Genomic DNA, 16245 nt, shown 5'->3' on the forward strand with positions numbered 1-16245 from the left:
ATATGGCTCAAAGTAGCTGCTGTTTAGAGCGGATGATGTGAATACACATTTAACCGTTTCAGAATGGCCCCAGCACTGCATTCAAACTAAGAGCTACATTATTATTACTATTGATATTATTATTATTATTATTATTATTATTATTATTATTATTATTATTATTATTATCATAATACATTCTATTTATGAAGCGTTTTTCAAGAGATCAAAAGTCGCTTCACAAATTAAACAAAAATGCAAGCAATAACAAAACACTTCTACAGTCAGACAAAAAGAAAATCAACGAGATGCACTACAATGACGTCAACGAGAACCAGTATAATGATAAACCTTTTATTCACTTTGCAGTATATACAAGCAGAACATTTACAAAGCGGTAGAATAGCAGTAGTAAGGACAAAGGGAAGAGTACACTGTGCAGTTATTTTAATAAAAAAAACAGAAGGGCAACTAAAATCTTGCGACCATAGCAACCTGTCAATAAGATTAGTATGCCTTCACAGTCCACAGAAAGCCATGCAGGGATTCTGAGCAGTAAAAGAAATGTGAAACAGTCCCGACACCTAACTCAAGTACGGAGTGGCATTTGGATGGACAACGCATGAGCACTCTGACAGGCTTTATCTGTAGTTATTGTGTTTGTGTTTGTGTTCCACATGGCCCATCACCATCACCTGTCCTGAGCAAGTATTGGAAAGACCGAAGTGAGGCTGCTGGGGTTGGAGAACAAATCTTTTAAGAACACGGAGTAAAAAAGAGGGCAGCTGTGTGGAGTGGTTGCCATGTCAATAAAATGGTGCCCATTATGTACAGGTTGTAAGCTCAACTGACACCGACATTCTCACACACACACACACACACACACACACACACACACAGAATCTTTATCCTCATGACAGAGTCATGTGCTACAAACCAGGTCACGGTATTTGGCTAAGAGGTGGCCAGCTTAGAGGGTCTGCCATTATTGCCTGGGATCTTGGCGAACACACAGATGGCCCTGGAGACTCTCTCTCTGCGTGGGAACGATAATAACAACCTCAGACCGGAGCTACGGGCCCCTGTCCGCTCTGCAACAGAGCCAGAGATTTGGAAGCGGCTTGTGAGATTATTCTGTTTGGTGGATTTTGAACCCGGGTCGCTGTGAGCTTTCCGTCATGCCATAAGTGTGTGTGTGTGGGCCGACTCTAGGTGTGTCAGTGTTACTGACACAGTGACCATATGACAGGGCAGCTGTGTGTCTGGCTGGATTAGATCAAACATATGAGAATGATGAGAGAGATGGGAAAGAGAGAGAGAGAGAGAGAGTATAAAAAGGGAGAAGGTTAGGGAGAAAATAGAGAGAGAGAAAATAAACTGAAAAAAACAACATGTTCAAGGGATTTACACATTTTTTGACATATTTCAATTTAAGTGACATTCCCTGCAGATATTAAAAACTAAATACATCGTCATGAGTTTTCTAAGTAGAGAAATCCCTCAGTCCTCTCTGCGTGAGAATGGTTACAGCCATACAACACGCAACAACCTCACATGACCCTCATCTCTTACATGGAGACTTTAGCATCTTTATTTTAGGCAGAAACATCACGTTAAAGCAGTATTTCAAAAAAAGTTTCCTCATACAGTCTGAAATAAACTTTTCCTATTTTTGCGACATGGCAAATCATTATTCAACTTGTCCTTTTTTTTACATAAGACATATAATTAAGATATCATAATATTAAAAATAACAAATAAATACCATAATCAGACAATAACCAACATAACTGTGATATAGAAATGGGGAGTCTAAGGAAAATAAAGGAGAAAGAGAGAGAGAGAGAGAGAGAGAGCATTGGGGAGTCTTGGAGGAATCTAAACAGGAACAAATGACCCAGTTTTTTTCTGATGTGCTGTGCACCTTTCCTCCCTCCCCCGCTCCCTCTGTCACACTGATGGATGGCTTGTTTAACTCCTGCACGGATGATTCACGGCACAGACCAGGTGTGGAAATGTGCTCTACGTTCACTCGTGAGTCATCTCCCAAAAATGCTTCTTCTCTATAATATAAGCCCCATGATGATAAACTCCTTCTCTAAAACTAAATCTGACAAAGACGTTTCACCACTAACACAATCCTTTACACAATGCACTTGATATGGAAAAAGCAGCTTTCAGAGGGATTTGCTCTGTCAAACTTTATCAGAATTAAAGCAACATTCTGTCATTTTAACAGCTCACCTGTTGTGCGATGGCAAGAACCCCAGTAAATTAGGATTGCTGAACTCCAGTAAATTAGGATTACTGAACCCCAATAAATTAGGATTATTGAACCCCAGTCTGCACTGAGCATATCAATGGATGGGATCTTGGCCTTTACAGGAATCCTAAACTCTTGCAGTATGCAACAGATAAAGATGTGCTATTTTAACTTTTGTTGACGTGTGTAATTTCCCTCAAACAAATACATTACTCATTTCACTGTCATAATAAAATGTTTGTAAAGATAAATGGCACTTTGATATTGGAAAGCCCATGTTTGAAGCGCAGATGAAATTGCACAATGTGCACTTAACGCTCTGATATTATCATTCATATTAAAACAATGTAAATTATGACTTAGCCAATACTGTTTCAATTAACAAAAATCTTTTGCACTGTTAATGCAAATTGAATAACAAAGTACTTACATTTATACATTACTTTCTTTAGTTAAACAGTCTTTTAAAATGTGTGTCGCTATGGTTCTATACTGTGGATGTTAGAATAATGACTTCATGGTTTTATTGATTTAAAAACTACAGGAAGTAGCTGGCATATTGTCACAGTGCAAATAGCTGTGAGTGTAACACTGAACCTGTATGGCACAGGAGGCCTTTTTTTCTTTTACAAAAGCTACGTAATGCTTATGCTCCCTGGACCTGCATTAATATGAAGTCAGCCAGTGGTTCTGTGTTTGCTTGTACTCCATGTGATCTCCTCCACAATGTCTGTGGTGTTATTTTTTGGTTATTTCTGGTTAAATAACATACCATTCTGTACCTTACTGCACCTTTATATTGTACTTTAAGCACGGGCCGTGGTGGCTGTGGTCTGGCGTTTTTAATGCTGGCCTGAGATTTGATTCTCTGCCGTACAGAGCATAGATGGGCTCATAGAAAAAAGACTAGACAAGAAGAAAGTATCTACAATGTCTGTCTCCAAGGGTGCATGTATCTCAGCAGCCCAGTTAAATGCACTTAAGGGTCATAGATAGTATCCAGTTTTTAACATTTTGTAATATATATATATATAATATATATATTATATACCTGCCCAACACCTAGATGGCTACCAGTATGGCCAAGCACCGGGCAACCTTAAAGGTTTGAAATGCTTCTGCTAGTGATTCATAATCCTATTACTTGATCTACTAGTATAGGAATCATGAACCACTTCTTATAGATTTGTCACAGAACTATAAGCTGTGACCTAAGACCCTGTGGATTTGTACAGATTTGATATTTTCACTGTAATCTGATACTTATCATTACAAACAATATGGTGAAACATGGAGAAATACACATTTGTGTGACCACTGTCTGTTAGATACAGTCAAGCATTATGAAAGCTGTATGCCTAAGATGACTCAGCATGTACATCTTTTTTGGTGAAACACTTTAAATATATACATAAGTAAGGCTTTACATTAATGCTCCAATAACTAACATGAATCCAACCACCCCCAACCTTCAGAATTTATGAACTATTTTGAATGGTAACATCTGCTGGTTATGTTTTTTATGTTAAATAAAACATTGGCTTCTATCAGTGCATCCAGCATCTCTGAACTAACATCATTCAATTCATAAGTTAATTAACCCAACGTTATTTATGTTAGTTAAGGGAAATTTCATGCAAAGCATTACCTGTGTATTTACAAATGTACGTTTGCAGCTTCTGCTGTTGCCATGCAGCATCATGCTTGATGGGAGATATTGAGGGCATCTTTCATCTTACTGAGGTAACTGTTTGACTGTCTCTCTCATATCAGAGGTCCACTGAGCTCCTCCTTCAGGTATATGAAGAGTAGAGTTTTTTGTGACATTATTGGAGGGGATGGAAGTCATCTTAGTGCAGAGTGAGAGAGAAAGAGAGGGAGAGAGAGAGAGAGAGAGAGACAGAGAGAGAGAGAGAGAGCTGGCATTTTGGGGTCATGGCAGGTCGCTGCTTGACTCCTGCAATTAAGAAAGCAAGAAATATAATTATCCTGGAGGAGCAGACCCAGACACAAAGTACAGAGAGATATCAGGGGGACAGCAGATTCCATGCAGCTAGCCGCAAATGGATTCCTATGCTGGGGCATGGCTGGTCACCATAGTTTCCAATCAAATGAGTGGAATCACTACATCAGTCAACCACATTCAATGTCCCATCACTTTCATGCATTTGACTGAACCACTACAATATCTACAATGCCATTATACATACATTAATTATTTACATGTTTGTTTTCTTTATTTATTTTCCAGGGGTTAGACTTAATAGCTAGCAGGCGTAATTGTCCAAGATAAAAATGTAAGGGTAAATAAAGAAGGAACACAGGGTCATGTGTCGTACAGACATGCCATGCAAAATCTCCCTTTTCTAGAGAAGCCGACAGACAGCACTTTTTAGAGGCCAGTGGTCACGCGAAGTGATTGCCTTTGACTGCTGTCTACGCATATGCTTTCAACTACCGAGCTGTTGATCATTTAAGTAGCACCCCCACAGCATACTACGAGGGCACTGATGTTTTAAGAGGGAAGAGATATAACCTATCCTGTCAAGCGTGACCCGCTTTTTTGTCTCAGCACTTGTCCTCTACCAACAACTGTCTGATTAGGATCCAATCTCTTGTCCCTGCTAACCCCCCTGATCACAGTGTTTTAATTTACCACTAAGATGGGCCTGATCCCAGCTATCACAGTGGGATTGTTTTCTCGCTTCAGTGAGAATTTACAATCTGCTTTTAACTGATGAATGTCTGAATACTATCAGTGATGGTTTAGGTTAAATATTTTTTTTCTATAGTTTACTGCTTCGATTCTCTCATTTTTTTTCCATCAGCCTTTTTTCCCTGATCAGATATATGGCATTCAGAATGAATAACATAAAGAAAACAAACTGTAGTTTAACCCAGGTCTACTTTCCATACATAAAAGGGGCCAAATATAGAGTAAAACCAAGGGTGCAAGAGTAAAGTTCAGGGAAGGAGAACAAAATCGGCCATTTCCCCTTTAGGTTGTTTAGGTGAGAACAAATGGAGGGTGGGGGGGGGAATAAGTAAGGGGTTTCAAAGGGACAAAAGGTTAAGGGAATGGACAAAATATTCATCTCTACCACACCAAATCACAGAGCTCCTACAACACCGAGTCAGCAACCAGCATACCTCCAGCTGCAGAATGGGCTTCCTTTCATTTTGAGTACTTCAGAACAGAAAAAGAAACAAGCGTTGTCATGGTTACAATCAAACAGAAGTAAGCACATTTAGGGCAACATACACACTTGTGTGCACAGGCACACACACACACACATAGTACACATGCTCAGACACATGAACATAGACAGGTAAAAAATAAACTGATAATACTTCCTTAGACAACTACACAAAAACACAGCATATATCTGACTGTGTGTGTGTGTATGTCTGTGTGTTTTATCATGTTTTGCATTTGCCAGGCAGCTTATTCTGACGACTAATATAACCAATGGGTCAAAGTGGCGGCTGGTCAAGCAAAAATTAACATAACAGTTAATAAGTAAGGGATAACGCCGGTCATTATCGGGAAATAGGTCCCGACAAGGCCGTGCAGCGGTCAGTTATACTTAGCAACGGTCTGTTATTGAGAAATAGCAGACCACCGAACGTTGGGAAGGCCCATTCAAGTGAATGGAGCATTCTGCAGCATTATGAGGAGCCGTGTAATAAGAGAGTTTAAATACTCATGACATGATTTGACCTACACTGGTTACTGCCTCAATATAGCATATTTTTCCACTTCAGGAACAGCTTCTAGAAACAAATATACTGTCGGAAAATCTGGGGTTTTCTCTGTGATGCATCTGACTGTAGAGGTATTAGGATTACTGATGGTGGTAGAGGTGCAAATGGTCTCTTGTTAATTTTAATGTGATCAGGAGCATAATGGAACATCATTGTGTGTGTGTGTATGTGTTTGTCTGTAAGGATGTGTGAGTGATCACAACCATGTAGGAAGAACAAAACCTTGTTACAGTGAATATTTATGTATTTGTGTATATACATCTATGTATCTATCTAAGAATAGATCTGAAAGTAATGTGAAGATGTCAGGTAAAAATAGATCACTTCAACAGAAAAAAATGTTTGTTTGGAACTGCTTGTTTGGAAATGCTCCCTCAATTTCTCACACACTCTCTGTATCTCACTCAGACAAACACATACTCTCTCTCTCTCAACAAACAAATACACATTGACACAGCCACAAACCAACACATGCACACCATTCTCCCAAAACATACATTTTTGATGCTTTGAGATGCTCTAAGATCATTTGAAAGAGACACAATTTCAGTGATGCATCGCTTGATTTCAACTAAATGTCTTCTCAAAAGGAAACTGAAAGAAAATAGAGCCCTTTTCAATTCACCATGGACTGTGAGGAATTAAACACTCTGCTGTGTATGTGTTTGTGCGTGCGTGTGTGTGTGTGCGTGTGTGTGTGTGTGTGTGTGTGTGTGTGTGTGTGTGTGTGTGTGTTTCCGTGTGTTTCCCTGTAGATCTGTCCAAGTGATTTCATTGTATAATTCTTTTCATTTCAAGGGCAGAATCATCATCATGTCCACCACCACATACCTGTAACGTGGAGGACCGTGATTCGCTGGTCGTCGTAAGGGCCATGCTCCTGGGTATGCTGGACACGAAGTAGCCGGCGCCGTTGGGCAGCGGCTGCCTCACCACCACCTTACCCTTCCGGGTCTCGGCCAGGAACAGGCTGTACCAGTAGGCATCGCTGGAGATCAGTGTGGAGTCGGCGATGGTGGAGTTCCTCTGACTGGCCACGCTGTTCCTGTTGGATGGCGGCTTGGTCGGCTTGGGCTTCTGACACTTCAGCACGATTATGACCAGGATGGTGATCAGCAGCAGGAAGGACACTGACCCCAAGCCGATGACCAGGTACAGATTTAAGTCGGTGAAAAGGTCGTAGTGAAGAGGGATCTCCGTGGTTTCTGAGAATTCGGTGACCACCTGCTCCACAGTGGTGATCTTTATGGTGACCGTGGCGGAGAGGGGAGGGTCACCGTTGTCCCTGGCGGTGATGACCAGTCGCTGGTAGCGGGGATCTCTGTAGCTGAACATGCGGGTGGTCCGCACCTCACCGTTGTACTGATTCAGGCTGAACAGGGTGGCGTCCGTCACCTGGAGGAACTGATAGGTAATGCGTGAGTTCTGCACGGAGTCTGCATCCAGAGCGATGACTTTGGTGAGGAGTGAACCTTTCTCGAAGGACCTGGGGATGACCTCCTCGATGACTGTCCCTTTGGCACTCCAGGGGGACACGATTTGTGGGGTGTTGTCATTCTGGTCCAGGATGATGATGTGGACGGTCACATTGCTGCTCAGTGGAGGAACCCCAGAGTCCCTTGCCTCGATGTGGAACAGATACTCCCTCTCTCTCTCATAGTCAAATGTCTTGAGTGCGTACAGGTTACCATTCTCCGGATTGATTGAGAAAAGCATGGACATGGATGTGTTGGCAATCATCTTCTCCATAATGAAGTAGACAAGATACTGGTTTTCGTTCAGGTCGGGATCATGCGCCGAGAGCGAGCTTAACAGTGTCCCAGGCTCATTATTCTCCATGACATGGATAGTGTAGAAAGACTCTGGGAATTGGGGCGCGTTGTCATTGACATCCAGTATTTCTAATCTTATTGTCTCATTGTCGGACAGAGATGGTGTGCCCCTGTCTTTCACTTTAAATGTAATGTCATAATTGGCGACTCTCTCACGGTCCAAAGGTTCAGACACAAGCAAAGAAAAATACTCCTCAGAGGACTTGTTGAGTAGGAAGGGTAGATTAAATCTATCATGGATAGTTAAATCCACTTTACCATTATCTCCGGAATCTCTGTCACTTACACTCACAACCGCTAACACTGTTCCTACAGCAGCATTTTCCTCTATTGACCTCTTCAGAGATTTGACTGTAATTTCAGGATGGTTGTCATTTAGATCTGTGATAAACACCAGTATTTTACACTGTCCAGAGAGAGGTTGCTGACCCTTGTCTTTGGCTTCAATGTACATTTCAAAACTTTTAATCTCCTCAAAGTCAATCACTCCTTTTACTCTGATTTCTCCTGTGTTCGAATCTAAGGAAAATTTCTCCTGGGTCTTCTCGGATGTGTACAAAGTGTACGAATATGTCAGCTCTGCGTTTGAACCCTCGTCCTTATCGGTTGCGTTAAGTTTCATTACTAAAGTACCGGCTGATGCGTTTTCAATTAAGTCGACAGAGTAAACTTGCCTGTCAAATTGAGGGGCGTTGTCATTCGTATCCAGAATCTGAACTACAATGCTGGCAGTACCGGATCGCGGAGGGTCCCCGCCGTCTACAGCTGTCAGAATGAGATTGTGAATAGCCTGCTTTTCCCGATCAAGCTCCTTTTTTAAAACTAAATCTACATATTTGGTCCCATCACTCCCCGATTGTAGGTCAATGGTAAAATGTTCGCTCTGGCTTAAATAATACGTTTCAATTGAATTCTTGCCCACGTCCATATCTACGGCGTTTGTAATAGAGAATCGTTCACCTGGTGACGCAGACTCCGAAATATCTAAGTGCATTGTTTCTCTCCTAAACTGAGGTGCATTGTCATTTATGTCCAGAATTTCTAATTCAACGTTAAATATACGTACCGGATTCTCAATTATGACATCCATTTTGAGAAAACAAGATGATACAGTCTTTGTCGGGCACAGATATTCTCTGTCTATCTTTTCCAGAATAAACATATCCCCGGTCTCTTTGTTGATATCTAGATATCTCTTGTTGATGTCTTGGATGATCTCGAGCTTCACGTTTCGTTCTCCAAGGCTGCTAATGTCGAGTCCAAGATCTGTGGCTAGATTTGCAATAACGGATCCCACCTCGATTTCTTCGGGGATGGAATACCTTGTAACCGACAAAGCCAGGCTCCACACTGCAGCGAACAGTAGGAACGCGTACAGCCTCCCCTTCCTGGGAAGCATTATTGAGAGAGGATCCATTGTAGCGTGCAAAATATTTGAATTTACCTAATGCATTTGCTTGTCGGTGCAGAGAGGCCAGCCCGTCTAATGCAGGGCTGCTAAAAACGAGCTCTGAGATTGTGCAGCATGTTTTATAATGATGTTCGAAAGCAGGAGCGAGCCGCCACCGCATGCTCTATGTCCCATCAGACTGTCATGGCTTCCTCCGATGTGCAGATCACAGCTATAGGCTTAAAGAGCAGCGACACCGTGTGAACATACACTGAGCAACGACGTTTCAAATGTACTCCTAATTTCACCAACACGTACAAAATCCTCTGGTGTTACTAAATTGTTTTAGGGGAACTGCGGGGATAATTGCACGCGAGCTTTTATAGCGATTACAGAGTGACACAATGCATATTTGTACTAACACTCACAGGATAGTACAATCGTCATGTAAGACTTTGTTGGACCATAAAGTTTGACTATTCGCTGAAGAAAAAGCAGTGACGAACCACCATGTTCTTATGTTTCATGTATGCAAATAATATTTACTTGAATTACTTCAGCGAACAGCGACAAAGAGCCTAAATGTCTGCTGATCAGTTTTCAAACTATTTCAGCTGTTATTGTATGTTAATTCACATGGTTCTGTAACATGTGAAAATTAACAGCAAAAAACACTGTGCTTATATTTCTTAATTCGAACGAATTTCAATATTCGTTCGAGGTATGACCGAAAACTTTTCGAAAACAAAATCACCTTTAACTGTAACACCCGTATACATAAACCTGCAAACAAAAGATCATGCCACTACAACAAATACTGACAACATGATTCAGTGCAATATGAAACAATAGTTACATTTATTGTTAGAGTTAATGCCAATATTACATATAAAGTTGCAGGATAACTAGCCTACTGTCAAGGAATGCATGATGCAAAAATTGTGGATTCTTATCTTCTGCATTGTCGTATTGCAATCATCAATGTATGATCATCGATAGACCCAACAATCATCAATGTATGATCATCGATAGACCTATTTTTAATTTTATCACCATAGCACTGAGAATAAAATAATTGCAATATCAAAAATATATACAAAGTTCAGAACACTGTTACTTTTGCAAAAGTGAAAAACGTAAGTAGCTTATATTAAATACATTTATAACATACTACCTTACGAGACAGGTGAGTTTGCGGGAATAAGTTCAATGTTAAGTGAATAGTTGTTGTTTTCAAGTTGCTGTCCAGTAGCTGTGGTTCATTTGAAAAGGTCGTTGGTTATTACAGGGTCCTCTTTCTGTTCATAATTAGAAATGAGCTTCTTCTTCTTTTTCCCAAACGTAGAGAAAGAGTTGTATACATCTAGGGTGTCACAATTGGCGAGCTTGATGGTGCACTGCATGGATGCAGTGCCCGGGATGTAGACGTTGTGCTGGTAGTCAGGCGATGGTTGGGCTGTACTTTGCTGAGGGTACCTGGGCGTCCAGCATCGGTTGGGTATCCCACCCACTTGTGAGGACATGGTCATCTTGTAGTCTTTGGAGAGAAAACATGTACATACATATTAAGTAAGCCTTATCAGTATATGTCACAAATCAATCAAACAGCATTCAGTGGCATACACTGGAGTTGAATATGAAAGTATATGACTTATTTGTAAACATAGCCTGGTGTGTCAGAAAGAGAGAGTGAAGAGACGGGATACCTCGCATGTGACTCCCCCATGTCCAGTACTGTGGCCCCATAGAATTTGTGAAACTGTCTGGATCATGCGTAGGCCTGCGCTGCAGGGTCTTGCCCATATGAGCTAAGCCCGTAGTGCTGAAAATCGACAGGGATTTGAAAGAAATTGAATTAAACTTGTATGTGTTATATTTTTTACAGCCAGTCAGTATAAATAAATATTGTGTGTGTGTGTGAGAGAGAGAGAGAGAGAGAGAGAGAGAGAGAGGCGGGGGTGTGCATGTGTGTCTCTGGAAGGTGAGAAGTTTTATATTCTGTTTTAGCATTTTCGTTTACCTCTTGTGTGCATAATTATATTGATTCTTTGTCAAGGTCCAGTCCTTGTCTGCCGCTGCTGCCGCCACGAACTGCATATTTGGAGACAGGAAAACAGAATCAATTATCAACTAGTTATTACTAGTGGTCTAGACTTTCGGCCTGTTATTTATTCATTCACTTATTACCCATTGCATATGTGCTAATGCATCAGAGAGGCTGAGTATTTATATGTTTACTTATTCATGTTACTGTGGAAAAAGCTCTGGTTTAGGGATTTCACAGTCTAGTTCACCTGAGTACTTGTCAAATCAGATTGTTCATGAAAAGTAGAAATCAGAAATGCCTGAAGAAATACTTATACCTGTGTGTAGTGTACTACAGTAACAATGCACATGCCATTTAATTAAGTTAACTATTTGGTTGTCTCGTCCCTCAGTCAAAATATGTGTGCGGATTCGTGCTAAGAAATCCTCGTGGGGTGATTTACACATTGTCCCTGCCTTTTGCGCTCCAGTATGCGCTCTGACAAAGCTCATAAGCTCATGAAATGTATTAAATAATGCAACAACAATGCAATGCTGAATTATCCCAAATTGTATCAGGTTGATTTTATATTTTCAATGTTGTTATTTACCTCATTTGGAGAGGTGCTTCCATTGTTCGCCAGACGGTATTGTGGTGGGCTCCATGTAGATGTTGACCGGTCGACCCCCTTCGTGTTATTTCGGAGCGTTGAGGCTGTTGGGCTGCATGGCTTTAGGAAGGTAAAGTCACTCTTAGATGATTCCGGTGTCAAGCACATTTTGTAGCAGTAGTTCTGGTCGAGTGCACTGGTACCATTTACCTCTACGTGGTTCGTGGGTCCTTTGGTTCCCGAGGATATCTGCACGTTCAAGTTGGACTTTTTAATGACTTCTGTGGAGGAGGCCTCCGAGCGGTAGCCGCAGCACGAGCTGATGGATAGGGTGCATCCCCGGATGGCATGTTTGTCCCTGTATGCCTTAATTGCAGTTAGGACAATAATAGCCACCAGAAATGTGAATGAAATTGCGCCCAGGGATACTATTAAGTACAACGTTAGATTCGGGTCGAACTGGGGGCCAAGCGCAAGGTCGCCGAAATCTGGCAAGGTTTCTGGCACGCTGTCAACAACTGACAATATGATGGAGGCAGTGGCCGACAGGGGTGGCTGACCGTTGTCCTTCACCAGAACGACAAGTGTTTGCCTCGCGGGGTCCTTTTCTACCAGTCGGCGAATTGTTCTGATCTCCCCTGTATACAAGGCCACGGTAAATAGGGTCTGGTCCGACGCCTGGAGGATCTGGTAAAACAGACGAGAGTTTTGCCCCGAGTCTGCGTCCACAGCTTCGACTCTAGTCACTAAATAGCCGGAATCGGCTGACCGTGGAACAATCTCAGTCGCCGCTGTTCCATTTTTTGGTACAGGAGCCACAATCATCGGCGCGTTGTCATTTTGATCTAAAATAAAAACATTTACAGTAACATTTGCGCGTAACGGTGGAAAGCCAGCATCCTGCGCTTGTACAGTTATTTGAAAGTTTCTAAGATGCTCATGATCGAATGAGCGCAGTGCATACAAATTTCCATTATCAGAGTTAACTGAAACATAGGTGGATACAGGCATTCCTTGAATATCACCCTCTAAAATAGTATAGGATATATATGAATTTTGATCCGAGTCTGGATCCGTAGCTGATACCGAGCATATGGATGCACCCGGGGCATTATTCTCGGTTAAGTAAACTGTGTAAGAAGGTTGCTTGAATCGAGGAGCATTGTCATTGATGTCAGATACCTGAACCACAATAGTTTTACGGGTGTATAGTGGTGGAGTGCCCATGTCTCTTGCAGTTAGAGTTATATTGTATTCGGGTGTGGTTTCCCTGTCAAGAAAATCACATGTCACTAAGGTGTAATAATTTCGGAAAGATGAGTGGAGTTGAAAAGGGACGTGGTGGGGAATCTCACAGTCAACATTTCCGTTTTCCCCGGAATCCTTATCCATTACGCTTATGACCGCTATCACTGTGCCGGGTTGCGCGTCCTCTTGAACTGGCGTGGATACAGAGGTGAGGATAACCTCGGGAAGGTTGTCATTGACGTCTAAAACATTTACCATGACTTTACAGTGCACGGCCACCGCTGATGGACCCTTGTCTTTTGCCTGGACATATATCTCGTACATTTTTGCCTTTTCATAATCCACGACTCCTTTGACTTTAATTTCGCCGGTGCGTGCGTCTACGGTGAACAGTTCTCGTACTCTCATCGGCGCGTGCCCGCTGAATGAGTATGTGATGTCCCCATTTGGACCTTCATCCAGGTCTGTTGCATTGAGTTTAATTACTACAGTACCTTTTGGAGCGTTTTCAGCCAGTCTAACTCTGTAGAAAGACTGGTCGAACACAGGTGCGTTATCATTTGCGTCGAGAACTGTTATATTTATTACTGTGGTACCAGACCGCTCTGGAGAACCTCCATCCACCGCGGTCAGAACCATCTGATGTAATTGCTGGTGCTCCCTGTCTAGTGGGTTCTCCAGAATAAGCTCTGCAAACTTACTGCCGTCACTGCGTGTCTGAACGTCTATGGAAAAGTATTCATTTACGCTCAAAAGGTAGGAGTCCAGCGAGTTAGTACCGACATCTAGATCCTGTGCGCTCTCAAGCGGGAATCGAGATCCTGGGACGGCCGACTCGGATATATCCAAGTTGAATTCGCTCCAAGGAAAACTTGGTGCGTTATCGTTCACGTCAAGAATTTCGACTTCCACCCTGTACAACTCTAAAGGATTCTCAATAACGACTTGCAAGTGAAAAGAACAAGATGGGTTTTGTTCGCACAGCTCCTCCCGATCAATGCGCTCATTAACAAACAAAACACCGTTCTCCAAGTTCACCTCCAAATACTGCTTCTTTGAGCCTGAAACAATTCTGAACCTTCGTGCAGACAGTTTGTTGACGTCCAAGCCTAAGTCCTCTGCTATATTTCCGACAAAAGCCCCATGTTCCAATTCCTCGGGAATGCTATATCGGATCTGTGCCAGAACCAGATCCAAGACCGAGGCAACCAGCGCCAAGCAGGTCAGGTGTCCTGTCCAGAAGCAAAATCGCCCGGCGCGCCGCAGTTCCATCACAGCTTCCACTGCGCTACTGGAGATAAGGCAAAGTGCGCTTCATGCACTCTAAATTTATTCAGACACAAAACAATCACACCAAGTTCCTCATTGTCAGTTTTCCAAACTCGTGCATTTTTTAAAAGGTTTTCTGTCTTGTGAAATAGCCGACACGAGCTGTAAATGTTCCTAGACCTACTGGAGAGCGTGCGTGCTATCCGGTTGAGAATGAGTGTGGATGGATATGCGAGTGAGAGACAGGATTGGAGGGCAGGAGTGAGAGGGGTGGTTTAATGCAGGTCGCAAGTCGTATCCATGCCTCGCCTCGGATAAAGTAGGCTATTCGAAGTGTCTAATCTCTCTCTCTCTCTCTCTCTCTCTCTCTCTCTCTCTCTCTCTCTCTCTCTCTCTGTGTCTTTGTCTCTCTCTCTCTCACTCTCTGCATGTGTGTGTATGTGCAATATATCCCCCCCCCCCCCTCCTGATACGAGCTACACCGTGAGAAATAAGACTTTGGAGCTGCTCTCTCAGAACTGTGTCAGGGTAGTATCAGTTTCTCCTCCCGAGTATCATTGCTTCAGTCCGGAGATAACCCCCACATCCCCTCCTCTTAACCCTCATCCCGTCTGCTCCAAAAAGAGTAAAAAATCCCCTTGTTTTAAATAAGCACAAAACACAATCTGTCCACCGAATGAAACCACAGCAGATGGCCGGTTCTCAGAGAGCCCGTGCGCTTTTAATTAATGTAGTGGAGATTAGAGAGCAGTATCCCGGATCATTAGCGAACAGAGGAATTAAAATGTTTTGTGAAAAAATAATCCCAGTGCTCTCGGCGGGATGAACAGCACTATCTGTGGGCTTCTATTACATTTGTCCACATTCCATTACTTTAAGTGCATTCTCAGTCACATACCTAAATCCGAAACAACCGAACTTTAAATCCGGCACAAAGACAAACACATTAATGCATGAGACAAAAAATAAGTGGTATGCACACTTCCAGACATGCACGTGCCAGCACGAACAGTTCAACATCACGACTTCACTTCACACAGAGACAGACATCTGTAGCCTACACTAGGAGAGAGAACTGAATCTTTGATTTCCCTTGTTTATTTGACTGAATACTAACAAAACATGTCTGCAAGAATATGAAACCAGTTTGTTCCCTTCATGTAATCACTGAATTCACCACAGGGTGCTGTCTGAGTCAATTTAGATACTGTTAATGTCACCCATTGTATATCGCAGAGTAGATTATGCTTAAATTAAAAGAACGGTGAATTACAACAATAATATAGTAGACCTATAATAAGCATAAAAATGGTATAGGCCTATATATAATAATAACTTTATAACATTCATAATAGTCTAACTCGCAATTGCAGATAATGAATCTGGAAAGCCTTTGGAACAAATGCTTTCGCATGACAGCGTTTGGGTTTCGGGGACACCCCAGGCACTGGTGGCGCACCATACGTGAGACAGATGTGCGCGCTAATTGCTGGGTCTTGTAACCTACTTTGGAAACGACCGTCTTAGGATGTTTCCGAAAAAAGAAAACCGTATCTGTCACAAGATTTTTTTATTCAAAAGACTGTATCTGTGTGAATTGTGTAGCGCATTTAGCCTATATTGGGCCGACTGTCTAAAACCATCTTGCCACCACACGCCACCCTGCGGACTGCATGTGGGAATTGTCTTCATTTCAAAGCATACGCATGGACAGCCTGTGCATCTGAGCAGCTAATGGGATTTTAAACCATAATTCACCTTTCCACAATCAAGGGGTTGAGGAGCCCATTTGACCTTGGTGTGGCTTAAGCCTTGAGCTCATTGATGCCAACGTCACGATAATAAACAACGTCTCTTGAGATG

The 16245-nt window shown here is 42.3% G+C and overlaps 2 protein-coding genes across 5 annotated transcripts; both read right to left on the minus strand.

Annotated features, from left to right (window-relative positions):
* Positions 1 to 319: 319 nt before the first annotated feature.
* Positions 320 to 9428, minus strand: LOC121709525 (protocadherin alpha-C2-like). 3 transcript variants are annotated; one of them, XR_006031974.1, is made up of 3 exons: positions 6839 to 9428; positions 5349 to 5429; positions 320 to 4199 (listed from the first exon to the last, which is right to left on the minus strand). XR_006031974.1 is itself a non-coding variant. In XM_042092974.1 (3 exons), exons 1-2 carry the CDS (start codon positions 9254 to 9256, stop codon positions 5418 to 5420), a joined length of 2430 nt encoding a protein of 809 aa, XP_041948908.1. In that variant the 5' UTR covers positions 9257 to 9428; the 3' UTR covers positions 320 to 4199; positions 5393 to 5417. The 3 variants fall into 3 exon arrangements, 2 of the variants coding, with proteins under 2 accessions (XP_041948908.1, XP_041948907.1); XM_042092974.1 differs by having other exon boundaries at positions 5393 to 5429; XM_042092973.1 differs by lacking the exon at positions 5349 to 5429.
* A 613-nt stretch (positions 9429 to 10041) lies between these two features.
* Positions 10042 to 14750, minus strand: LOC121709521 (protocadherin-10). Of its 2 annotated transcripts, XM_042092963.1 has the most exons (5): positions 12076 to 14750; positions 11866 to 11985; positions 11250 to 11320; positions 10936 to 11051; positions 10042 to 10766 (listed from the first exon to the last, which is right to left on the minus strand). In XM_042092963.1, the coding sequence occupies exons 1-5, from the start codon at positions 14383 to 14385 to the stop codon at positions 10489 to 10491; spliced, it is 2895 nt and encodes a 964-aa protein (XP_041948897.1). In that variant the 5' UTR covers positions 14386 to 14750; the 3' UTR covers positions 10042 to 10488. The 2 variants fall into 2 exon arrangements, with proteins under 2 accessions (XP_041948897.1, XP_041948896.1); XM_042092962.1 differs by having other exon boundaries at positions 11866 to 14750.
* Positions 14751 to 16245: the final 1495 nt, after the last annotated feature.

This window comes from Alosa sapidissima, chromosome 5 (assembly GCF_018492685.1).
Source record: "Alosa sapidissima isolate fAloSap1 chromosome 5, fAloSap1.pri, whole genome shotgun sequence".
Lineage (NCBI taxonomy): Eukaryota > Metazoa > Chordata > Actinopteri > Clupeiformes > Clupeidae > Alosa > Alosa sapidissima.